We start from the raw sequence: 27231 nt of genomic DNA, 5'->3' as shown, positions 1-27231 counted from the left end.
ACAGCCGCCTGCCGAGGGATGGCGCGCTGGTAGCTGGCCGGCGCACGCAAGTTGGGCAGGCGTAACTTTTGAGATAAAGGTCAGGAGGGGGTTTTAGTTAGGGCTGGGGGGCGGGTTAGATAGGGGAAGGGAGGGGAAGGGAGGGGAAGGTGGGGGAAGGTGGGGGGGGCGGAAAGAAAGTTCCCTCCAAGGCCGCTCCGATTTCGGAGCGGCCTCGGAGGGACCGGGGAAAGCCATCGGGGCTCCCCTAGGGCTCGGCGCGCGCAAGGTGCACAAGTGTTGCACCCCCTTGCGCACGCCGACCCTGGATTTTCTAACATGCGTGCGGCTCCGTGCGCATGTTATAAAATCAGGCGTAGATTTGTTCGCGCAGTTTTTTAAAATCTGGCTCTATGTTAGTAATTTTCAAAGGAGTTGCGCATGTAAATGTTACATACTATTGTAGAAATTTTCAAAAGCCTATTTAAATGCGTATAGTGCATTTACACATCAGACCTAGTTTTAAGCATGTAAATCCTTTTGAAAATTACCCCCTCGGTTTTATTTCAGAACAACTTTTTCCCATTCCTTGCCTATGGAATAGTCCTGTTTCTTAAACCCAGTGCTGCCATCATGTGTCTTCTTTATTATTCTCCTTCCTGTTTCAATATTAAGTGGCTGAAATACCAATATTACTGTGTGTGTGTGTAAGTGTGTGTGTGTATGCACTTCCAGGCTGCAATCTGTCACTATGTTCTCTAAAACCTAGATATTAAAATTCAGACTGCATTTTCCTTTATTATGTGCATAAGAAAATAAGATTTGCCCTAATGGTTCATGGACTTTTCTTCTGTCTTTTTTAAACCCAACTACACTAACATCTTTTAACAAATCCTCTGGCAACGAATTTCAGACTTTAATTAAACAATGAGTAAAAACAATATTTTCCCTTATTTGTCTTAAATGTATCGCCTGGTAACTTCATTAAATGCACCCTAGTCTTTGTGCTTTTTGAAAGAGAAAACAACCAATTTACATTTATTCGTTCCACTTTGAGCATTTTTTGGATTAGTGGTGTATAAATAAAGGGCTTGATTTTCAAAAGCATTTACACACTTAAAATGTAGTTTACACATGTAAGTGGGATTTTAAAAATTGCTACAATATGTGCCATTGAATTGTCCATAGGTTTTACCTGTATTAAGTGCACTTAAAATGAGTAAATAGCTCTTGGAAACTGCTATGATAGTATGGTACTTTTACATGCGTAACTGAAAATTCACCTGATTACTGGATTGGATTGAATCTGCGGGTTAGAGAGGTTTCCATTTTATCTCCCTGTTACCCAGGTTGTGTGCTGCTTACTTCCTGGCACTGCATCTCTCCAAAATGCAGAAAATAATGCAGAAAGAAACTGGGAAAAAAAAAAAAAGCAATCCTTCCCTTGCAAAGTGTCTTGGCTGATGGTGTATAACCCAGGCCACCCTTGCACGCTTCGTTCTTCATCATACTTTGTCGATTTATAGAAAAGCAGGCCCGCATCTTTGTTATAGGTTTTGAAAGCAGAGCCAAAACAGCGAATTAAATGTTGTAACACTGCCTTTCACCACTTTAACCATGCTCCACAATTTATGTCCCGTGCACTTTTTAGTAAGTAGCTCTCGGTGCTGTAAGATATGCTGGCACTATAGTACGAAAATACTCCCTAGCATATTTTCAAGGAGAAACAACCAAGATCATGCCACAACAACCAACCACCTGTGATGATCTCAACTGAGGGAATGCCAAGCAGATGTTTCCCACCCCAGACCACCCAGTACCTACCCATAAGAACATACTGGGTCAGAACAAATGTCTATCAAGCCCAGGATCCTGTTTCCAACTTGGCCAATCCAGATCACAAGTATCTGGCAGGATCCCAAGGGGTAGATAGATTGCATGCAGCTTATCCCAGGGATAAGCAATGAATATCCCCAAGCCCACCTTAATAATGGTTTATGGACTTTTCTAAAGCAAACAACAATGTCCCCTTATATAAATAATTAGTCATCCATGTAGCCAATCATAAGCCCTTCCGGCAGCAATTGTACCTTCATTTGCTTATGCTTAATCATAGGTCAGCAATTTGTTTCTTTTTTAAGTTTTTTGGAATGCAGATAAAATGCACTTATCTTGTCTTATTTGATAACACCAATTCCCCGACATGGAACCATGTTTCAAGAGCCTGCATCAGGGGGTTGTTTGTCTCCTAAGATCGTGGTTTACTCTCATATTTGTAGAGATAAATGATATTTTACCATGTTGTCAAAATTCTGGTGTAGACGCATCCACCCGAAGCATTCCAAAATACTTAAAAAACAAAAAATTGTTGGCTTATAATTAAGCATAAGGCAAATGAAGGTACAATTGCTGCCGGAAGGGCCTATTATGACTGACTACATGGATGGCTAGCTATTTATAAAGGGGACATTGTTGTTGTTTGCTTTATATTTGATTGTGTCCTCATTACATTGCACCATAGTTGTTTGAACATTGTTATTTATGGACTTTTCTTCCAGGAACTTGTCTAAATCTTTTATAAACCCATCTACACTAACAGCTTTCACCACATCCTCTGGCAACAAATTCCAGAGCTTAATTATTCAATGAGTAAAAAAAAATATTTTCTCCTATTTGTCTTAAATGTATTGCCTAGTAGCTTCATTGAATGTCCCGTAGTCTTTGTGCATTTGAAAGAGTAAACAACTGATTTGCATTTTTCTGTTCTACTCCACTAATTATTTTACAAACCTCTATCATATCTCCCCTCAGCCGTCTCTTCTCCAAACTGAAGAGCCCCTAACCTCTTTAACCTTTCCTCAGAGAGGAATCATTTCATCCCCTTTATCATTTTGGTTGCATATATCTGTACTTTTTATAATTCTTTTTTTAGAGAACTGCACACAATACTCAAGGAGCGGCCGTACCATGGAGTGATAGAGAGGCATTATGATATTCTCTGTTTTATTCTCCATTCCTTTCCTAATAATCCCTAGAATTCTATTTGCTTTCTCGGCTGCTGCTGCACACTGAGCAGAAGATTTCTATGTATTTTCAATGATAACACCCTAGATCCTTTTCCTGAGTGGTGACTTCTAATGTGGAACCTTGCATTGTGTAGCTGTAATTTGGGATGCTCTTATCTTACATGCATCACTTTGCACTTTCCACATTAAATGTCATCTGCCATTTGGATGCCCAGCCTCCCAGTAGTGCAAGGTCCTCTTATCATTTCTCACAATCCTCCTGTGATTTAACAATTTTGGATAATTCTGTATCATCAACAAATTTGATTACCTCACTCATTGTTCCCATCACTAAGTCATTAATGAATATGTTAAAAAGCAACGGTTCTAGTACAGATCCTTGAGGCACTCCACTATTCACCTTTCTCCATTGAGAAAATTTGACCATTTAGCCCTACTCTGTTTTCTATCTTTTAACCAGTTCTCAATCCACAATATAAAACATTGCCTCCTATCCCATGAATTTTTTAATTTCCTCAAGAGTCTCTTGTGAGGGACTTTGTCAAATGTTTTCTTAAAATCCAGATATACTATATCAGCGGCTCACTTTTATCCACGTTTATTCATGCCTTCTAAAAAAATGTAGCAAATTGGTGAGACAAGACTTCCTTTGGCTAAATCCGTGGTGCCAAGGAAAGACAACTTGATATTTTGAAGGATCTACATACCAGAATTTTGCCTATAAACTCTAAACATAAGAATTGGGTAGAATTTCCACAATACTTGTACAACGTTTTTTGCTGCACGATTTGATCTGTGAATTGTTTGTTCTCACCCTGGAGATGCAAGAAATTAAATCCTTGGGGCAAAGGATGCACTATTTCAAAATTGTGCAAACATCGCAGCTTGCAGGTTTGAGTTTGTTTGTTGGTTTTCTTGGTTGCCCAGCACTTAAATTTTGGCCCCTTATTGAATAGTTTACATTTTCCCCAGTGCGCAACTATAAACAGTGTTGCATTTCCTACAGAATTAAGTATCGAAAATGAAGAAGTGCAAACGCACATTCATCTCCTCTGGCGTTGTCAGAAACCTAGGCCAATGCTCTGTGGATTTTGTTGATTGAGGCCTTTGCCGCAGCCCTGCACATACCATCCAGCACCAGACTTATGTACCACCTGCTGCGCACACAGTACGTGGTGTGTTTGGGCATCTTCTGGCACTGGATTTTGAGCTTCTTGTGTTAATTCTTCTCACTAAGTGACAGAATCCTCCTTTTTTTTTTTGTCTGTGGGTATTTTCTTGAGTAGAACATACATCCCAACATAATGCTCAACCATATATTTTGAAAACCTTTCTAGAGAACTCAGTTCAGCAGTTTATGGAAGATGCACCTTTGACACTCCCCTCCCCCCCCCCCAGCCTTTCCACCAACCAACCTCCTGAATTCAACTCTGATCCCCTGTACTTCTGTCACCGGTAGTCTGGACCCAAGGTAGTTTCAATAACCCTTTATCAACTTCTGTTTTACTATGCGATAAATTCTACCTCTGTATCAGACCCACAAAACTGTCTCGTCGCAACCCTGTCATCACAAATCCATCCATCAGGATGTCCATTCTACTGCTCATGATATCTGTAGCTTGTTTATCAGCCTCTGCAATTGGCTTTGAGTACCTTGGTAGTAAAGTGTGTCATAAATTTTTGTAATAAATAAAGAAATGTAGCATTAGAACCTGCAGAAATGTTGTAGATATATTTTGATGGTGCAGCTTCCAGCAAAAGCACCTCAGATTTAGAAAGCAATAATAATACCCTTAAGCTGGTTAAAACTATTTCTCTTCTGTGTGTGTGTGTGTGTGTGTGTGTGTTGTGTGAGGGAGGGAGGGGTGTGTGTGTGTGTAATGGAGAGGAGTCCTAGTTTTGAGCTGCCAGGCAGGCAGGATGATATCTTGAGGTGGTGGTGGTGGTACTGGGTCTTACTCCCTTTTTTGGCACTGACTCTCAGTGTGACCTTAGGGCCAGGCATGTCACACGCCTGCGCCTCATGTGACACCCCCCCCCCCCCCCAGCGGTAATGAGGCAGCACAGTGACACTGTTCCTTCTCCATCTTCTGCGTGGGAAATGGGCTTCCAGGCTGTCCCTCCACCCCCCCCCCCCCGGGGGTGGCTGCTGCCACTGCTGCAATGAGCCTGACGCTAAAGTGTGAAATAACCTTGTTATTGCTACTACAGGTTGACACTAATACAAATAATAGAATTGATTATTTCTTTGTCTAAGAAGGCAGTAACCAAGAGTTGGGGGGGGGGGTGATTTCAGGGAGACCCCCTTGTTTGCTGCCCAGTACTTGGCAGTGCCAGATCGGGCACCCACTTAAATGCGTGCTGCAGAGTACAACATCTGTCTTAAGTTGCTAAGCACTTGTCGCCTCCTGCTTTGAAGGTCTTCCGTTCACCCATACCATGGTTGGCCTTTTTTTTTTGTTTTATCCAAGACTGCTGTTTCTCAAGACTAGATTTGGATGTATTAGCTAGGCAGCCTAATAACCCCTGCCCAGACGCTATTGATTTTCTCGGAGAGAGTTTATGAACTAAATAAACTTGGAGTTGGTGTCTTAATAAACTGCTTCTCCCAGTCTGTCACATTTAGTTACAGAGCTGTGCAGTTTAAGGGGCGGTGAGCGGGGAGGGGGTGTAGGCTAATTCTGTTACAGATTCTTCACAGCGGGGGGTCTCCAAATTAGCCCTTTGTTTTGTAATGCCACCTTGCCCGGGCTCCCTTTGAGCGCATTTCTCAGTTTTACCCTAATGAGTTGCAACACTGATAATGTGGCTGATGATCTTTCATTGATTTCACTATCACTTGCTTGTCTGGTAATTGATCCGTTGCTGAGCCTCTAGTTAATTATATCGGCTTTGACATGGCCCAGTCCACAGGGAATTTCAAGTCTTGCAGAATAACAGTTTTAATAAAAGAGTCTATTACTGCAGGTGCTTGCTGCTGCATGCCAGTTGATTTTTTTTTTCTTTTTTTTTTTTTCGCCTTCCCGGGAGTAGAAAGGACTGCAGGACAGGAAGAAAGCGAGAAGGGGGAGGGGAGGGAGCAAGCAAAAGAGAGAGAGAGAGAGAGAGAGAGAGAGAGAGGAGGAGGAGGAAGTATGCTATTGACAGTGTCCTTAAGCCTCCCACAAATAACAGCCATTAGTGGGAAGGTCAGGAGCTGAGCAGGCAGCTTGACTGAGGCACTGAGTGCCACTTCAGAAATCAAGAGGCTAGCAAATTTTAGAGGGAGTTTAAATGGGTAATAGCTGGCTGTAAAAGTACAGTCAGTGTTGGCACAATTGACTCACATTTTTTTTTAACCAAAAGAATATAATTTTAGATATAATATTTTAGATGTATTTGTTGATCATAGGTGGACTTTTATGTATTTTAAAGCAACAATTCTTTGGAGACTTTTTTTTTTGCTTTTGTTTGTTTCTTCTCAGATGTAGATTTTTTTATTTTTTTTTTTGCTTTGGAGACTTTGTGTGTGTGCGTGCCCTTAATGGTGGTGAACCGAAGGAAAGTTTAACAGAAAAGCTTTCAGGAAATGTAGGGTCTGGAGGGGAAGGCACATTTGTGTCAACACACCGTAGGTTTTCTCATCTGTCCTCATTGTGCGCTAATGATAGTGAGGAGCCGCTGCCGAGGCTTTCTGCTCCCCGGCTGGTTTTAGAGGGAGGATGTGCGGCTTTATTGTTAGTCCTGAGGTGGGGAGAAAGCAGCAGGAAAGTGCTACATTTGTCCGCCAGATTTTGCAGGCTTTATTGCAAGATTAATGTTCCTTACCTTTTAACTTTAGAAAAGATGCCGCTGTCGTATATTTTTCTCCTCCAATGTACTTTTGTGAGTGAGAACGAGGAAAACCATGATTTTGTTATACATGTCTAAAGTTTTTATTTGCTTTTTTGTGAAGTGTGTGGGGTGTTTTTTTTTTTTTTTTTTTTTTATGTACTTGCACTTGAGGCTTAGCCAGTAACGGTGGTGTACAGATAACGTTTTTGTTTTTTTTTTCCTCCTTTTCCCGATGCTATAAAAAAAAAGTCCGTATACCGTGGAGATAATTTTCCTTCACGGGAAATACTCCAGATTTTCTTTTAACCACACAAAATGCATCTTGAATGCGATGCACTTCAGCTAAACTTTTGGGCTACACTAGACAGTTCGTCCGTGTCCCCCCCCCCTCCCCCTTCCCCCTTGTACCGCTTAGATTTGTCTCCTCCCCCAAACGCTGTCATGTACCGTATGTGCATCCTAAAACATCGAAGATCCTCGCCGGTGGATGCGGCTGGAGAAACTGTTACAACCAACAAGGGGGGGGGGGGAGGAAGGGGGGGATTGGACAGATGAAAGAGGGTGCGCACTAATCGTTGTCCCTGTCAAAATAAGTTGATTTATCTTTCTTTTGTTTAATGGGTTAGGAAAGATTCCCGGAAAGCGTGCAGCGGGACACCTGGGCAAGGTCCCCCTTCGCCTGGGCCGTGTTTCTTTAGGGGGGGGGGGGGGGGGAAAGGGCTGCTGAGTGTGCGGGAGTGCAGGCGAGGGGGCAGGCGCGCTTCCCGCTTCAGGGTTGAGCGCGGGATGTCAGTCGGGTGCCTGAGAGTTTGAAGCTGAAGCTGCTGCTGCTGCTCGGGGGCTTCTGAGGCGCTGCCCGCGCACCTGACAGGCAGCTGCTGAGTGGGAGGGGGAGAGGAGTGGGGGGGGGGGGGGGGGGAGTCACAGTCAGTGCATCCACCACAGGGAGGGGGAGGGGGGGGGGTGCGAAAGAAAGCTCTGACTAGCCCCCCCCTCCCCCTCCCCCTTCCCCCCAATGAAAGGCACGGCACGGACAGCTCCTTAAAACTACTCCGCCGCACACACTTCTCGCTACTGGCTGCCAGGAGGCTCAAAAAAAAAAAAAGACACCAACCCAAATCCACCTTCACTTTTTGCAGTCAGAAGAAGCCGACGTGGATGTGAGAGAAAGAGAGACGCGGCGGAGAGATCGAGAGAGGGCGCGAGCCGTGGCTTTCGGAGAGGCGGGCACGGAGAACTTCATGCAGTACGGGGCGAGGACGGCGGCGGCGGCGGGCGAGCCCGGCTTCATGGGCACATGGCAGAGCGGTGACACCAACCTCCTGTACAGAATGGCCCAGCAGGTAAGCCGCGCTGCCTTGCCTTGAAAGCACTGAAAAGTTTACTCTTCTTTCCTTTAACCTTTCCATTCGTTTGGTTTTGTTGTCCCGCCGTCTTCTCATTTATGCTCTGTTTTTTTTTGGTTTTTTTTTATAAATGTGTCACTGCCCAGTTCGCCTCTGACCTGTCATAACTATTCCGTCGGAATGCGCAGGATTACTTCATTGCTTCCCCAAGGGGTTTTCTTGAAAGAAAATTGAAAACTTAAAATACAAGTGTAGGATGCTTGGTTCTAAACTTGCAAATACTTGACAGTAAGACTTCCGTTTCTTTTCTTTTTTTTTTGCTTTCTCTTTAAAAATGTAGGAAAAAAAAATGTATGATATCCCATCAGAAGTGCACAGTACTTGTAGGTTCTTTCACACTAAGGTGTCCCATCAAAATAAAACGTACAACTTTTTTGTTCCTCTAATTTTTTTTGCCTTTTCTCTTTGTTTTCTCTTTTCCCCTTCTTTCCTTTTTCTCTTATACCATATTGCTGCTATTTTGGTTTTTTTTTGGGGGGGGGGGGGGCAGAGGGGATTCAAAGCAACTTTAATAGACTCCATGTGGCAGGGAACAGCTTTCTCTCGCCCTGGGGAGTGGAGAAGCAGTCTCTCCTGGAATCACTGTCAGCGTAGAGTAGTGGAGTGGTTAGTGGAGACAATAGTTGGATTTCACACACATACTATATATATATATATATATAATATACATTAATATAGACACGAATGCACGCGTGCACTCTTCTCTGTGGAACTGTGTCCTGGCATTGCCGCCAGAGTTGTTCCTCCTCCTGCCCTGGGGGCAGCTGCAAGCCGCTTACTTGCTGTGCTGCTTCTGCTGGGAACGCTGCAGTGTTATTCCGAGGCCAATAATAACTGATAATTAATCACAGGAGCGGGTGTCCCTGTACCATGCGCTCCATGATAACGTGCCCTGCTTGCAGCTTCTCTTGTGGTTACTTGTCTTTTTCTCTCTGAGTGCAATATAAGGGGGAAAAAAAACAGCAACACTGGTTTTGGACTGATATCAAGCAGGGGGGAGGGAAATTCAAACTGAAGCTTTTTAAGAGTGCCTCCCTTTCAGCAATGCTCTGCCCTTGATACCTATCTATCTGTCTGTATGCAAAACCAACCCTGAGTATTGTACGCCCTAGTTCGTTGCACCATTGTAGTTTTATTATTGACCATTGGCCCTGGTCTGTCACTTTTCAGGAAGTTTTCCATGGATTTGAATGGAAAGCGCTCATGCTTAGCCTGGGTTGAGACATTCATTGCAATTGAAACAAAATCTGACCATACCCCTCTACAGCTTCTCGGCACACGGGGGTGAGAAAATAAGGAATTCTTTAATGAAAGTAACAGTGAGAACACGATGAAAGGAGAAAAAAATGATAAGGAGAAATAGCCTGCAATCTGTAGAAGTAATGGCAAAGAGTTTGAGCAGAGCAGATGCCTGACATGAATTAGTGCATTGGAATTAGGTAGATTTTGCTATCTCCTGTAGAGGGACCCTGATTACTGCTGGTAAATACGAGGAAACGGATATAGAACTGTAGTCAACCTGGATAGCGAAATCATCTTCTTCACCTCTGATTTACTTTTACACCCTTCTTGAGGGCAACAGTTCACATCCCTAGGAGAGCTGTGCAATTTCCGAAGGGTGCTGGAAGAAACCACGGGCCTGATTCAGTTTAGAAGACTTTTCTCCCATTCTGGGTCTCTGGGAAGACACATAAAATCAGGCCCTCTGGATTCTTGGCTGGTAAAATATGAAGAGAAGGCCGGAGTGGTCTCAAAAAACCCCCCCAAAACCTCAGGTTGTTTTTTTAAATTTTGGACCTGGGAAAAAAATTACTGCAGCCTGCATAGATCCCAGAAAGGTACTGAGATTTACTAAGAGGCAAAATGCAGCGCCATGTGCACTGGTCAAGGTCCAGTGCATCGTAAATAAACACAAGGTGCATTTCAGAGACCCAGAAATTTGGGGGAACTTAATTTGGGGGAAGTGATATAACTCAGTATGGTGCGCTTTGGGGGTCTGGAGAACGACAGACGCTCCTGGCCAGGGTTTTGTCAGTCAGGAAAGAGGGAGGAATTTTAGAGCAGAGATAAACTTTCCTGTCCGGCTAGGAATGAGTTAACACAATCAGATCTGAATAATGATCAATTGATAAATGGCTATTGAACCACACCAGCTGTGGTGTGAGATTGCCTCTTTCACATTAAACCCTTTACAAATAGATTCAGACTCCAGCAGCCTCAGCAATACTAGAACAGAAAAACCCTGATCCTGAATGAACAACTAAACATGTATAAGAAATTTATAGTGTCGGACAAGGGCGAGAATTTGAAACTAGTTGCGAATTGTGACGGAAACCTCCAATTCACCATGGGCCAGCTAACCAAAATATATCCTGAACAATACCCCCCATAATCCCTTAACCCTTTTATGCTACCCTATATTGTATCTCCTTGAAGAGCACCCTTTGAAAGCTCCCTTGCCTCTAAATTCTTACCTAGTTTATTACCTGTATGTACGTATTCCTCCCTACTGTATTTCTTTGTGTATTTATGAGTGTCAAACCTGTACACCGTTATGAACTAGTGATTCTCACATGGAATGACGGCATATAAAACAAATAAATAAAATATCACAAGCAAGATAAACTACTGCTTTGTAGCAGTCGATCTAATTCTGTTAATATTTCTAAATAGAAAATTAATTGCATCACTGGACGTACCTCTGAATATATATGTAATGTATGTGGGGCGGGGAGGAAGGATCTGACTGTGTGAAGGCTTGCAGGGCAACTGTAAACACGGAAAAGCCACAGCCAGAGCCCAGAAGTAGAAAGGTGGCATTGCTGAGCAGAGATCTCCTTGATAAACGAGCTGCTCTACTTATGTTTTCAGTTGTATTGGTAGTAATCTTAATGAGAAGGCATTCTCTGGCTAAGCATGCTGTCAAGCCTAAATGCTTTGCCCCATAGCCTAGGGAGTCCGGTCATTGCCCTTTCTTTGCAATCTTCACAAACTTTCGTTACTGTCTGTGTCAAATTTAAAACTTCAGGTTTTGTTGGGGAGATTTTGATGTCGTTTTCAAGTATTAAGAGCACCTATTTTAAGGGAGGTTACTTGTGTGTGTGTATATATATGTATGTGTGCGTGCCTTTATGCTACAGTGATTTTACTTAAAAAAATTTTTATTTTTTTTTTAATATCTGCGGCTCAAAAATTCTGCTTCTGTCCTTTCGGCATTTGTGTGACCCGGTTGCAATTACCTGTCACTAAAAAGCAGGACTTGCAAAAAACAAGAGTTGGTAAAGCTGTAAAAGAATGACAACTTAAGGCGCTTTCAGTTCTGCAAAGTTTGATGCCTATTAGGACAGCTTCTCAGCTTGGAAATAAAAAAGTGTGCTTCTGCACTGCTAGGAGAATGAGTTGTTTGGAGCAAAGTTCAGATTTTCCTCTCGGAGAAGCAGGTGCATGCTTCCTGTCGCCGGCGGTGTCTGCAGGACGAAAAGATGTACAAGCACTAGAACAGAAATGCCTAAAAGAGAACCAGTAAAGGATAATGGGAAGATAATATCTGCGGTGGGGACTGTTCAGGCTAGGATTGGTTAATTGGACACAGATTTACTCATTAAGAGCCAGCCGAATGCCTTGGTGCTAGGACGTGATGCGTAAATGAAATCGTACAGCCGTGTAACGGATCGGTTTTGGGATACGGAAGTGGTGCCTGTAAAGACATGCAGTGGGATCTTTATTTGAAGATTTAGTTTCTTTCTTGCTCTGATTTCTTGTAGTCTTTCTGTTTTGAGTGGAAAATGACCTGATGCAGACACCCCTCCAGGTAACCCCATTTCAAAGCAAGGAAAGGTCCGAGCGAGGGCTCACTTGGTGTAGCCCTGGCTTAGCTGCTGGAAATGCAAAAAAAAAAAAAAAATATGAAAGACTGCATATTTTTTTGTTGAGTTGCACTTTTTTTGGGAAATAATATAAAAGCATCTTTTTTTCTTTTTTGTTTGTTTGTTTCTTTGAAGAGGGTTAGTCCATTAAGCATGCAGAAGAACAGCTGATAACCCCAAAGGGCATGAATCTTAGCTTTTCAAAGGGAGTTGTTCTTGGGTCACTTTGATCGGTGACAGGTCGAAAATGACCAGAAGCCTCTGGTTCTTCTTTCCCTCCGCTCAGTCCTGGCTGCTTGCACACTACCCTGGTTAGTCTGGCAAAGTATTGTTAGCAACAAAAAGGAAGGCCTGGTTTTCTTTGACTTAATCCCCCTAGCCCACCGCTCCAAAAGTGAAAGAAACACAAACTTTTCTAAATACCTTCCATCTATGCTTTTCTACATTGGTCAAAAACGCAGCACTTCCTGATGCTTAACGGTTCTGGTTACTTTTAAGTGCCACAACTTTCAAAGAACAAGTTCGCCCAGCACCAGAGTGAGAGCATAAAAGCAAAACTGTTTATAATTTGCAGCATCAAGAAACATCACAGATAACCTCTCTGTCTGTCTGTGTGTCTGTCTGCCAGTGTGCCGTAACAACGCCTTCTCCCCAGAGGAGCAGACGAAATTGGTGTAAAATGAATCAGTCTGAAACCCAGTTCTACCCCCTCTGCCTAGCTGTCATCTGTCTGCGCTCACTTTCTCCTCTGTTTCATCAGCACAATATTAATGAAAATAACATTAGCGTACCAAGAACCTTTTCCTACAGCATATCTGCCTGTCTAGTTTATGGCCACTCCCCATAGTGAAAATATAATCACAAGATTACGATATCTGTCGTGTTCGTCATTTACTATTAAACCTCTAAACCTTTTGCCGACTTTTCCTTCCCAGGCACAAGGAAAAGAGTGCATTCATTTTATAAATGACCCCATGCAGAATTTGCCAGGCATTTTGGAATCACTTGGTGATGTAATAGAATTAACAGCCTAATTAAATTGCATAACTATATCTTATTAAGGAACAACTGTCTGACCTCGTCTCTCGCACTTGCTTTATTTAACTTTGTGCCGATATTATTAGGAGTGACATTCTCCCACCCCCTCACCCCTTTCTCCGGCTGCATTAGATTTCCTCATTAGTATGATGTGATCATTATCACCAGAAAAAATAATTTTCTAGATATGCTTAGGTAGGGCATTAGCCTGAAAAAAAAAGAAAAAAGACTTAAAAAAGGAAAGTAATCAATGGGATCAGCATTATTACAGAAGCATCTGTTCACCAGAATACGGCACAGTAAATCAGCGTTCATTTTGCCTAATAAAATCCTGGTTTATTCAGTGACATTCATAAGATCTGCTACCCAGTGCATGCGGTTCTTGGACAGACTGCTAAGCTGCACGGTGTGCAACGACCTGGCCAGTTTCATTTTTTTTTTCTTCTTGTTGTGGAGTGCTGGTATTGTGATCCGACGGTTCCTTCGGCTCAGGCTGCACAGGCAATGCTGCTCGACCGAAGCAAGCAGAGTTTGTTTTTTTATGAAGTGGGCACTCGGAAATGGGAGTACCAAGATTATTGGGGGGTGGGAGAGATGGAACAGAAGACATAGTAAGAATCATGCGGTGAAGTAAACTCTGACCACAGGGGTCACCCCCTGGATTTCTGTTCATTTCTCATACCACAAAAAAAAAAAAAAAAAAAAAGACAACTTTAGGGCGTCTTTTCCCTTGGCCAGTACTTGCCGTTTTGTGTTCGTGAAAAGCTGTTGCACTTGCCGGTGCGGTGGAAACTAACTGCGTGGCTGTGCGGCCGCAAGTTGCACGTGGGCATTTGGTGAAATTGGTTTAACCGTGCGCCCGGTCGGTTCTTGTTGCTTGCACCTCCTCATTTTATTCACACCAGCCGCTATCTGAATGGTTCCAGACATAACCGGTCCTCTGCTTTCTGCACCATTTGTGTTTTTACTGTGGCACAAGGTGCGCTATCCTCCCTTCAATAATTTGCAAGTTTGCTTTGAGACCACCGCACTGGTGCCCCCCCCCCCCCGAGTGTTTTCACCCTACTGTTACGATTCTTGCTGGAGATGGTGAACCAGAAACAAAGGAGGTGTTTGGGAATAGTTTGCAATGGTAGCTTGCGCCACTGCACTGCGACTGCTGCTGACCCCTTTCATGATTTGCAACGTGTCTCTGTGGCTTACCTAGGCTTGTCATTCAAGAAAGCTCGGCTTACTGTAACTGAAGATTTTATATATACAAACTATATAATCATACTATAAAAATGTACAGTGAGATGGTATATAGTTAATATCCTGTACACAGATTTCCCCTCTCTGTATTTAGTAATCTACAAACAGTGCTCTCCATGGGAAGAGCTTATAACAAAAGCATTAGTGAGCTTCTTTAAGGGAATGTGACAAAGGATATCGACATCTGAAATGCAGCCACTATAGATAAACACCGCATTTGCCATATAAGCTAGGATGAGGCAATAAAAGTATTTCAAGTCAGTACAGTACACTTTTGTGTGTATATATACTGTACACAGATATTCAAGGGCAGGGCTTTTTTCTCTTCTAGAGCGTATTTCTATGGTCCCTCGTCTACTGAAATTCAGAGTGTGACGGCACTCTGCTCGTCTGTATATGGAATACATGGATAACGTGTGTGCATGTATGCTTTTGTTAGTTGTACTGTGTTTAGCGCAGCAGTTGTAGCATTATTACCTGAGTATTTGTGTATCGTGTGCACAGAACCCCTAGTGCTTATAGGATGCGTTAGGTATATTTATAGGCAATTCTTTCTACTGCACATTTTGTGTAGACGGTGGGTGTGTGTGCGCATGCTGCCAATAGCCGAGGCACCCACTTATCTGCGCATAGTTTTGCTGGGGCCCTGATTAATGCAGTGTCAGTAAGGATCTGTGATATAACAGCAGCCGAGCCCTCCTACTCCTATGTCAGGGTTAAGAGCCAAGACAAATCCTCTCGAACTCATTAGATACCGAGTAAAGCCGCTTGGAGAAATTTGGGGAGGGGGTTGGTGGTGGCGAAAGAAAGCGAATGGGTCAGAGCTGAGAGGAGGCTGCTTGGATTGCAGCGATAAGGAAAGTGTTGGCGTTTGCCAGGGTCGCTGTGACACGGCGGGGTGATTGCAGAGGAACAGTCTGTCCCGCCGTTACAAGAAAGGCTGGCGTCAGAAGCTGCAGTCAAAGAGGGAAAGCTTTGCTGCTCTCTACTTTCCTTCCTCCTCTCCCCACTTCCTTTCGCCAGGAAGGTCCTGCGTGTTATGCGCTGTTTATGATTACTTTTCTTGTATTATTAAAGTGTTTTATTTTCCCTAGCGATTAAGCCCGGGTGGTTCTCTCCCCGCGGCACTGGCGCGGTCGCAGAGCACCGAGGTTCTCTGCTGCATTGCTCCCTGCGGCCTGCCCCCCTGCTCCTGTGCCCGCGCCCGCTTCAGAAGGTGCAGCCCGGGCGCGTTCGCTTGCCCGGAGCGGCGAGGGGAACCTTTTCCGTTTTTGTAAGCAAGGTAGCCGAAAGGGTACGATCCCGCCGCAAAGGGAATAAAAAAACAAAGAAAAAGAAGACAAGGTGTAGAGGGAGATCTGGTTCCTCTGTCCTGCAACCTCCCTTTCATCATTCAGGTCGAAGCCACAAGGGCAACTTGTGGCCTTTTCTCAGAATGCACCTTAGGGTTGCAAGAATCTACGGTACACTTTTAAAACCACACTTCAGTTTTCTGTGAAGAAAAATAGTAAAAGTGCTCCACTGGTCCCCAGTATCCCACCAAGGAGGAAAAAAAAAAAACGTTGCCCGGCTGAGGACAACGCTGGCTGAAACATGGAATGCCGGGCTGCCGCAGCATTAGGCCGCAGCATCCCAGGTTATTTCATTGGCGCTTCAGTGGTAGCTGTCAGTGACATCATGGTGTGCCTCTTCAGACATTGCTGTCTGCTGTCAAAAGTGCTCATATCGTTTGCTCATCCTCCCTCCATTGCCCCTCTTGTGCACACCCAGGAAAACTGATCTATGCGAGGAGCTCGGGTCCCGAAAATGTAATAGGTAGCAGTTGGGACTCCTTTTTTTTAATTTTTGTCAGCCGAGTGACTCCCAGAGGCGAGACAAAATGTAAAATTTTGCTTTTGATTTCTAGGAGGTAGCGTTGGAATACGTTTCTGCGTGTGACAAATGTGTATATGTTCAAGCAGAATGGTTTCCCCTCTTCCTTTTGGGTTTGTAAATGCACGTTGGAAGACCATTCTTAAGCATTGCAGGAGGCAGTGCACACCTTGCACAGCAGCATGGAGCTGGAGGGGAGGCAGCAGCCGCCTCCACCACCACCAGCGAGACCCCCCCTCCGTCGAACTATCTCGCAGCGTCTTCTGAAGAACTTTCTACCTAGAGATCCCCCCCCTACACCATCCCAAATCTGCATCTCCTATAAATGAACACAGCGTTCCCTTCGTTCAGCCTTTTTTTTCTTTCTCTCTCTCTTACCGCTTAATAAGAAGTGATTAGTACAGCTTTGAGTAATTCAGGCAACTGAACAATATCTGCAGTAAATGGCAGTGAAAAAAAGGGAGAGGGGGATGAATCGAAAAGCGTACCTGCTTGGAGTTGCCTGGTTTTAGGTGCTGACAGGCAGACGGCTCGGTGCCGGGGCCCCCGCGTGCGAGCCTAGAAGTGAAGGCGCTATACAAACACGTGTGAGCAGAAGCACCGACTTTAGCATTCACGCGTGCCCTAAAGGCTGCACGGCCTGATCTCTGCTCTGCAGAAGGAGAAATTACAGTCAGAATTAATACATTAAGGGTTTTCCTCAATGATGCTAATAAAATACATGATAGGGTATTAATTTCTTTTCATGGCTCTTCATTCAAATTGCGTTGGCTTTCACCAGGCTGAAAAGTAACCCAGTGATATTGAATTTCAAAGCGAAACAGATGGATCAGTGAGGATGACGTAGGGTTTCACGCAGATACTACCGACGAGGCTGCGCGTTTTACCTCTGGTTTTAAACATTTTTCAATAAGTATTTTCCAGACCTGTCCCGGTCTTTCCACAGGTTTTCAGGCTATTCACAATGAATATGCAAGAGGCAAATTTTCATATACTGGGGTCTTCAACATATGCACAATTTGTCTCTTGCATATCATCCTGGCTGTGGGTCACCGGGACAGATTTGGGATGCCCTGGTTCAAAGACAAAAAAAAAAAAGAAATACTGATCCTTTATATGTATATCTTGATTTTTTTTCTGTAATCATTTTTTGTTGCTTGTATGACATAACCACATAGTAGTTCATAAGATTTACTAGCCTAAAATCCCATCAGAAAATTAGGAATCTTAAAACATTTGTAAACCTGAGCTCAGAGCTGGAAAAAATGCTTTCATGCAAACAGTGGCTATTGCATTTTGTAGACAGAGGGCACGATTTATTGAACTTTATCCAGTGGGCACAGAGCAGGGATAAAAACCTTGGTAAAGCAAGCCTGGGATGCATGCTATTCTCTTTTTGTTAAGACTTATCCAGGCACGTTTCATTACTTGGATCCCAAGCAGTTCAAACCTTCAGTTTCACAATTGAATCGTGGAGGGGTTGGGGGGGGGGGGAAGGCCGTGAACAAAATGAAGCCGATGACTGGCGATTGCGAGGAGGAAACGGATACACTGCTTTCCCCTTGTTACAGCAGGCACGCTTCTCTCCAAACCGGCCCCATCTGAAGTCTGCCTGTGTAAACCGTGCATTTCTTTTCCTGTAAGGTTTAAGGCTGGCTCTCGGCGCTTGGGGAGGGGGAGGTTGTGCGGTGGCTCGGCTCCCCTGTCGGTGGCTGGTGCTGCCCCCAGCGAGCTGCAGGTCAGAAGGATGGTACCGGCTCCCCTGCTGGGACCCGCTGCCCTCCTGGTCGCTCACATTACCGGAATGCCTTCTGCAGCTGGTCACACATGACTGTCATTTGCAGGCGGGACACACGGGGGCCATTGCACAATGGGCGCATTCATGAGCTGCTTCTTTGGGAATGGTGGGTAGGGGGGGGCGACTTCCTTGACCGCTGTGTCAGCACTGAACTCGTAGGAGCGTAGATTGTGTGTGTGTGTGTGTTTGTGGCTTTTTTTGGAACACTTTTTTTTTTTTTAAATAAACTTTTAAGAAGAATACTACTAATGATAATAAAAACACAGCAGAAAATAATGCAACTTGATCTCAGCTGCACAAGTTTCCTTTTATGAAGAACAGTACAGAAAACATAATCTAATTGCAAGCTGTACATGGTGGGCTGGTGGATGCTAGAGCTATGTTGTGTGTTAAAGTAGAAAGTACTAACTGGATCACTCAGAACATCAGTTTGCCACAGTCACTTCTAATTTGGGACTTATTTCTGCATCTCTTTTCTTTTTTTTTTTTTGTAGTAATATCATTTCTGTCTCATGTTTTATGCTTTTTTTTTTTTTTTTAAACATAGAAGGAACTGCCTGTTTTGAGGGAAATTGCCTTTTTCTGATAACCCTTCTTTTGCCGGAGTCAGAAACTTCATGTATTTATTTGCCTTTTCTGGTACTCGCATGGGATCCTGATAAGGATCAGTGTAGTGGTGCCTCGATTCATACAGGATTCATCATGGGGAGAGCTGATTTTCAGGAGAAGCCTTTTTTTTTTTTTTGAAGAATTCAAAAGTGGATTTCACACCTCAGCAATGAAACGTAGCTCAGGAAGATGACGCTTAATGTTCTTGTTTAACTGCTGTCTAAATTATCTAAAATAATTGTTTGCGTGCCCAGCAATAGACAAAGAAGCCTGTGAGATTGTCATGCAGGTAGCAAAGGTACAGGAGCCAATGTGGTGACTGACTTTTTTTTTTTTGCTTTTTCACACCGTACTAGTCTACGCTGGCATAAACCCAGTAATGCCTCCAGCATCAAACAGATTTCGGCTCTCACCCAAGCACAATGACGCTCATTAGACCTGTGGTATTTTAAGGGGGTAAAATAATGGATTCCCAAAACGGTGTAACACCGGCGTATGAAAACCATCCAGCGCCCTGCCGGAGCATGAGGCTGGTGGTTAGGAATGCTAACTTGTTCGCACTCGCGCTCCATCCACAAGCACACAGCATGGCAGTGTCAGGACTTACACGGTAACAATGCCGATTGTCTGGCTGTCACTGGTGGAAATACTCGCAGTGAGCTGAAACCAATAGGCAGCGGAGGTGCCATCTGGCTGGCCCTGGCTTCCTTCTCCTCTTCTCCTTTCCCTTTGATTTCATAACCTGTGATGTGCTGCCATTCACCTGTGATTTAGCACCGTGACTTTTTTTTTTTTTTTTTTTACTGTGCCAGTGGGCAAAAATGTTCAGCTGCTGGTTGCTTGCTGTACAGCACAATTAAGAAGCCTTAGGTTATATAGGACCTGGGATTTTTTTCTTTCACACTCCTTTACAGTAGGAATGAACTGCACTGCTTAAAAATGCACTCTTTCCACTCAAGACCCGAATGAAACTATTCAGAGTGGCACATGTGCCCTGAAGAAAGAGGATTTACAAAGGGAGAGGAGAATCAGACCAGCCAATTTAATTGTTTGATTCTGCTTCCTGTGGCATATGCAAATCCCTGATGCAGCGAATACACATACAATTTGAATAGATCCTTGGGGGGATTTCATGTTTTTGCCTGAAGCGAGAACCCTTGAGGTTCCTATTATCAAAGGATTGTTATCATTGGCAGAGACTAGCGTGAGTCCTTTTTGTCTAGTCCTAAATGAATAGGACTGTGGTTTTTTGGGTTTTTTTTATAAAGTCTGCTAAAATTAAAATGTGAGGAGAACAGATACTTGCTGTTTTTATCAGCTAGCCTAGTTTCCCTGGGATCAAATACATTCTGTCATTTGTATATAAGAAAGGAAGAGGTTAAACGAGCAGGACATTTAGTGGTTGGATTCAACAGCAGGGTCTGCATGGCAGCACCTAGCCTGGTATAGGTAGAGGGCTTCTCCACTGCCGTGCTGGGGCGAGCTTCCTCGTCTCCTGCAGAAGGCTCCTGATTCATTTAGCACCCCATTCTGCATTGACATGACAGCCAATTAATAATATGGCATAGCTGTGCAGTCCAGACTAACAGACAGGCGCACGCACACACACACATGCACGCACTCACACTCTTGTTTGCCTTTTCAGCGTGCAACAAAATTAAAGCAGCGAAAGTCAAGTAATTCGGTGCGCTCAGGCTTTTCTAAAACTGCGCTCCAGTGCAGCGGTGCAATGACCAGGAACGGATTTAGGGTTTTTGCCGCCACTGGGCACTTTTGGTGCTTTCACTCCCCCGCGCCTCCTTCCTGTAAAGGGGCTGTTACAGGGTAGCAGAAGGCCGTTCTCTGCTGTGTGAGATTCGGCAGAGGTGGAAGGCAGCAAATCCTAGCCAGCCCTGCTTCCCCCTAAATGCTTGCCACCCTAGGCACAGGAATAATGAACGGGTGCCTCAGCCAAAATCCAGGGCTGGCAATGGGCCACTTCCTGACCAAAGCAATGGAGATGATCAGGGCCAGATTTAAGATTTTGTCGCCTATATGCAGAGTTGCCATGGTAGTGCCCCTTTGAAGCTATAGTGGCACAAGGATTCTCTTTGCTCTGCATATTTGGCGTCTTCAAAATTTGGTTTCCTAGGCATTTGCCTGTGCTGCCTATGCTTATATCCAGGCCTGGAAATGAAAGTTTAAAATGTGATCTGTACGTCCAATGATGACCACCTAAAAGGAAAAGGGTTCGAATGCCACAAGTTGTTTGCTTGGAGCCTTCCTGCCCCCTCCTTTTCCTCCAATGTCCCCTCCCCCCCCCCCCACTCCTGTTCCCTGCAAAAAAATTGCTTTTGACTACGTTTTTTTTTTTTTTTTTTTAGAGTACGCATGTATTTTCCATTTTGGGTGTGCATATTACTGGCAGAGAAAAGGGGTGGGCTAGGAGCGTTCTGGGATGAGATTCAGAAGTGTGCTCGGTTGTTGCTGGTTTGTAAGAGATTTACGAATATATATTGCCAAACTTATATGCAGGCCTTTGCGCCTGCAGACTCACACAAGCGAAGTTGGACTTGTCTGTTGCCTGCAATTTTTGGGTAGTAGGCCCTGCTGAATTGGTGAGCGTTCGGGGTGAAGTGCTAGAGGGAGACAGACTGGGTGAACTGGCAGAGGTATTGGCGAACCAGTGATTTCAAGCAAGCACCCAAGTAAGCATTTTAAAAATGGTGTGCACGCATACTTTACAAGATACCTATCTCCCTGTGTAAATGGGGGGTTATTACGCATACATGTTATTCTTTTTCACACCTAAAATATTCACGTGCATATTTATAAAATAAGTAGAGAAAGTAATCGCTTTCTTACATGGGAAACATTTGCACATACTGAAACGTACATGCATAGTTTCAGCGCAGAACTAAGAGGTATTTTAGAAACTTCAGCTCTTACTGCACAATTTATAAAATTCCAGGATAAACCTCTGCACGTCCACTTACTTACATGTGCAAATACTGTACCACAGATAGTTATGCTGTTAGGGTTATATATTCAGTCACTGTCCGGATAGCAAAGATAAGCCAGATAAACTTAACCAGCTAACCTTGGAGCGATATTCAGTAGTGCAGCCACTGTTCTGAATGTAGCCGGCTGTCTTAAAGTTAGCCAGATAACTTTTTCTGGCTTAACTTTAGGACGGCTCTTTAGCATGGCTTAAGTTTTCTGGCTTGACTGAATATCAGAGTTAGCTGGATAACTTCTCTGGCTAACGTAGCTCCTCCCCAAAATACTCTGGAATGTTCCTGAGTTATCCAGCTACATCTTAGCCAAATAAGATACATTCACAAATATACATTTAGCCAGATAACTAGTGAGTTATTTGACTAAACACCTCTGAACATGGACCTTTTAGTGCCTAAATAAACAGCTGGATGCTTGTCCCAGTGGCCGTTTCTTGGCAGTGAATTAACCCATTCCTGGTTGGATTCTTAATTGTGACAGGCTTACAGAATCTTATTTGTTGCTTCATAATTGTCAGTGTCAGGAAAAAAGTTAATAACACTTATGTCTCTGCCTAAATGTCTCTCTCTCTCTCTCTCTCTAATTCTGAACTCTCCAGAGCAGTTAGCCCCCATACCATTTATTTTTTTTAGTGCCTATTTCTCTGGTCATATTTTAGCAACATTTAATATAAAATAACCTTATGACGTGTAATAGTCTCTAGCTTTTATTTAAGCTGAACTAGATCAAGATCCTAAGAACTTGGGAAGAGAAAATGTAAGCGCCAACTTGGCATTCAAATTTTACAGTTAAAATAGCGATTCTACCTCACTCCCAAGTCTTGGAGACAATTTACAGTGTAAATGTGAAATCTTCTTATCAAAAACATGAACATTGCAATGTCATTTTTTTTTTAATTGAAATTTTTATTGCATGAGTTGTTCTTCATATGCAATAATAATTTTCATTAAAAAAAATATATATATGTTACAATATTCATGTTTTTGGTAAGAAGATTTCACATTTACGCTAAATTGCCTCCAAGATTTGAGAGTGAGGTAGAATCGTTAATTAAGATCTTAATGCATATTATGTTTTTGTGGAAACAAACAAACAAAAAAACAACCCAAAGTCAGAATGTCAAAATTTGTATTTAATGACTTTTTTGGTTGTCAGCAAGAATGCCCTTTTTCTGAAAAGCTTTGCCTGAGAATTCTGCAATCTAGACAAGTAAACCGACAACAATAGTAGAAATCCTGCTTAGAATAAAATTTTTTTTAAGAAAAGGCATCTCCTAACAGACAAGACAGGCTGGTTAATGATGGGTCTCTGAAGAGTAGGTGCAGAGGTGATATGAATATAAACCATTCTTAAAGGGCACAGAAGGTTCAAAGGATGAGTTTCTAAAGAAGGGAGTGCATCCACTTCCCCGCCCAATAGAAACCGAAGGCAGGGCGTGACGTGGGAGATTCTCACATTCAGCTTCAGCGCAGTGAACTGTAGAAGGCCACTGAGATGTTTCCTTTTATCCTTCTGGCATTTTCTAATAATTTCATCTAAACCTTGCCTTTTCAAGAAAGCCACAGAAGTAAAGCAGAGTTTGTTGCTTCCAGTGGAACGGGCGCTGGGCCTTTCAGTATAGGCTGTTTGTTAGAATCTGACTGCAGGGAAGAAATGACCCAAGAGTTGCTACCACCTGAAAGCCTTTACCCAAGATGAGCTGGGGATCTCAGTCCACATCTTAGTGAACAGCAGTCCACATTGCTGTACTGCATAACCACCCTCATCGGGCACTTATTGTCCCTTTATTGGCAGTCTCAACAGAGGCAAATGTCTGAATTACCTTTTCTCTCTCTCAAGAAGTGACAGTCCCTCGGCAGTGACTTAAAGACACGTTGACAGAATGGTGTGGGGACCCTGGCCTTGTCTGTGTCTGTGCGGTACCCATTCTGTGAGTAATAATGGACCCTGTTTTTCTTGGATTTCAGCTCAGTGTCACTTGTGAAAATGAAGGGCCTGCTATATCAAGCAGTTTCCCCATAGACATTGAATAGGAGAAATGTGTTTTAAAGATCAGGCGTATGTGCACACAGAAATTGTTGCATTCATAGAGAAAGTTGCCTCTCCATTAAAATAGTAATGAATTTTTGCAATCTGCAGTTTGAATCCATGCCAGCCCTTTGCCATATGGTGATATGACAGGAAAGCTTACGGCATTTAGCCCTGAGTGACATGCAAGAATCGTATACAGCGTAAACGCAAGTTTGACTTGGGTTATAACGCTAGTGCTGCAAGCTTTCACACACAAAAGGAAATGCATTAGCCATCAGCTGCTAAGTACAGGGAGATAACATACCAGTAGGTCTGACCTGAGCGGGACTCTGCGCACTGCCACAATATGCACATCACTCTTTGCACCTAAATCCCCAAAAGTCTGTCATTTTCCTGCATTCCAACCAAAGACCACAGTGCCACACCATGACCACTCATGGTGCGAAACCGGAAATTTATGCAAGATAATATAAAGAAACCAAGATGGATGCTTAAATGATTACTAATGAAGATCTACAGCAGTAAAGTTGAAGATGAACACCCACCCAGAATGTCCCACCGGGCTAATTAGCAATTACCTCCACCCAAAATACACTTACTGAGAGTGACACCTCCTACACCATGGGCCCTGGAGGCCTAGACCTCCCCCTTTTTTTTTTTTGGAGAATCCACACACTGGAGCTGTTGGGACTGTGATGGGACTGTATGCCCCATGACTTCAAGGATAAACACCAGAAGAAGGGATACAAAAGCATTGGTGAATGAATACATACTTAATCTATTCAGAGTGCACGCACACATCACGGGAATTAAAAGTGCCACAGAGTGAATGCTTCACTTGCAGAGCTGGTAATTTTTGCTGTAGCCAGTTGTTAAGGTAGATGATTTAGCAGTGATGAACAGGAAAGCACTTGAAATTGTATTATTATTTAACCTTTTTTTTTTTTTTAATCTTATAATCTGTTTTGAGGAAAGCATGGAAAGGACAGAATATTAAATTTGACTAAATAAATATATTCGTGGTGGAGGGTGGGTTTTGGCACCCATACATACTTTTCTCAACTCAGTTTTTTCCAAATTCTCATTATCAGTGCAAGTGTCCCCTCAGTATTTGGGATCCTGAAATGTATCTCATTCTCTAGGGCAGAGCTTTCCAAACTTTTCATGTTGGTGACACACTTTTTAGACAAACATAATTTCGGGACACAGTAATTCAGTCTACTAGTAAACCAGAGGTTAAAGGTTAAACGAACGAAACATATTTTGACAATTTATGTATGTTTCCTTAAATATATACATAAATAAAATGTTTCACGACACAACCTATCTCATGAAAACCTTAAATTTATATTAAAAATGTATATTCCAAGATTCATGTTATTGTTATAATTTGAGAAACAATAATAAAACAAATTGTCTGTCCCCCACACATTCATCTCTCTCCTCCCCCCAGCACATGTCTGGCCCCCACACACTCATATCTCTCCCCCTCAAGCACATGTCTGTCCCCCCAGCACGTTTGCCCCCCACTCACTCATCTCTCTCCCCCCAGCACATGTCTGGCCCCCACACTCATGTACCTCGTCTTTTTGATTGTTGCCAGTTAAGTGCTTCACTCCCTTCCATGATCACCAGACACTGCTGCTTGCAGTCAGTACTCCTCATGGCCAGGCCTCATCGGCAGCAGCAGCCAATGCAAGGATGGCTGGGCTCGTTCCACCCACCAAGCCCCCCAAAAAAACGCGATTGACAGCAAAAATCACCCAATAATAAGCAACCCATAAACTGAAAAAAAAAAGTGAATCTCTAGAAAAAAAAAAGCCCAAACTCGCATCAGAGTTGACCGGGCTTGCGCGACACACCTGCACACTGCAGGTGACACACTAACGTGTCCCGACACACAGTTTGGAAAGCTCTGCTCTAGGGCATGGAAACGTGAAAATCCCAGATGGACCAGGGTATCTTGGATGTGGGCGAAAATCCCTTCCCAACCTGAGGTTCAGAAGTTCTCCAACACTTCAACAGCTCCAGGTCTTCCTCTCTGGTCCCAGGGTGAAAACTCCAGGGGGAGTGTCCTCCAAATGAAAAATATTCTTACTCTTAATTCTCCTCTCCAAATGGCAACATAAGATTTTCTCAATTCTCTTCTTTGTGGGAAAGGCTCCTTTCTTTCCCCACTTCATGGCAGGAAGGGTGGTGGCAAAAACTTCCAAACAAAAAGGCAAATATTTCCCCATTGTCCATCTACTGGGCGGGCGATGGAGTCAGCAGGTCTTCCCTACTCCTATCCTTCCCATGGCAGGGACCTTCCCTCCCTGAGCCAGGACCAGGGATTCACAAGAAGGTTTCAAAATGAAATCCCCAAAATCTCTTAATTTAAAGCATGAGATAACCCTGCCAGACAGGTTGTGTAATAGAAAAGTGTCTACGTCCTTCCTATTCTGTGTTAGCAGGACAATAGTAACAGGAATTGGGGGGGGGGGGGGACAAAAGTAAAAACAGTTCCTACTCCTCCAAACTCTAACTCAGAATGCCTCACTGATCTCTGAACTTGCTGGTCCGCCGCAGGCAGGAGTCCACTGTTCCCGCCACCGCACATGGGACTCTGTACCAAAGTGGTACACTGCCTTCTTATGCTCCCTACTCAAGTTCTCAACCCCAAAAACTCGGAGAAGTCTAGTAATAGTGATGCAGGCTACGAGTGTCCATTCATTGCAAGCGAATGCTGGATGGAGAAGAGTTTTTAATTAATTTATTTATTTATTTAAAAATAATGGAAACAATGCAGACTCCTGCATTATTTCAGATAGACTTATGCATTCAAACACTATTTCAAAGCATGTCATAGTCATAGCCGTCAAAACACTGTATGTTACCACTTCACAACTGCTGTGCCTGAGGCAGAGGCATGTAAAGTGACACGCTCCAGGATCGGTGGCAAAGTGGGAATTCTAACCCCAGTGAGTCTCTGACTTCTAGTCTAAGGCCGTGATCTCTTATTAGCTGATCGCATCGGTCATTTTGCATGCAACAGCATACTAAATTTAAAAAAAAAATTAAAATTAAAATGGAGAAACCACGACAGCACCTGTTCTTTGATCCCTTCCTGCTCTTAGGTAAAGATGTCCCGGTGGCTCCTTGGATGATCCAAGGGACAGGCATTTTGTACCGTAGAGAGCAAGCTTATTCACTCGGCAGCTTTACTTTTTCAGTTTGTTTGCATGAGTGGTGCTTCTCGGGCATGGAGGAGTAGCCTAGTGGTTAAAGCAGTGGGCTCAGAACCAAGGCAGCCAGGATTCAAGTCCCACTGATGCTCTTTCCGACCTTCAGTAAGTCACTTCACCCTCCATGGCCACAGGTATGACGTTAGGACCCTATTTACCAAGCATGTTTGCCCACAGACACAAAATGGGAGAAAACCTTTAGTAAACAGGCCCCTTAGATGTTTTGTTTTATGTTTGTTATTATTGAGTACACTTTGATTGTATTTTGCTTATTTATTTTATGTGTGTAATTCGTGAGGTGCTGTTTTCTGCTTATCTTTT

General features: G+C 43.5%; 1 protein-coding gene across 3 annotated transcripts in view; it reads left to right on the top strand.

Annotated features, from left to right (window-relative positions):
- BNC2 (basonuclin 2) overlaps window positions 1-27231 on the top strand; it is a 1148851-nt gene that overhangs the window by 357436 nt on the left and 764184 nt on the right. For all 3 annotated transcript variants that reach the window (XM_029608627.1, XM_029608611.1, XM_029608635.1), the window contains exon 2: window positions 7958-8161. In XM_029608627.1, the coding sequence (XP_029464487.1) occupies window positions 7958-8161 (204 nt within the window). The remainder of the gene's footprint in view (window positions 1-7957; window positions 8162-27231) is intronic.

The sequence above is a fragment of the Rhinatrema bivittatum genome, chromosome 1, assembly GCF_901001135.1.
Source record: "Rhinatrema bivittatum chromosome 1, aRhiBiv1.1, whole genome shotgun sequence".
NCBI lineage: Eukaryota > Metazoa > Chordata > Amphibia > Gymnophiona > Rhinatrematidae > Rhinatrema > Rhinatrema bivittatum.
The sequence above is the reverse complement of the archived record's forward strand: the minus strand, read 5'-3'. Positions and strand labels throughout refer to the sequence as shown.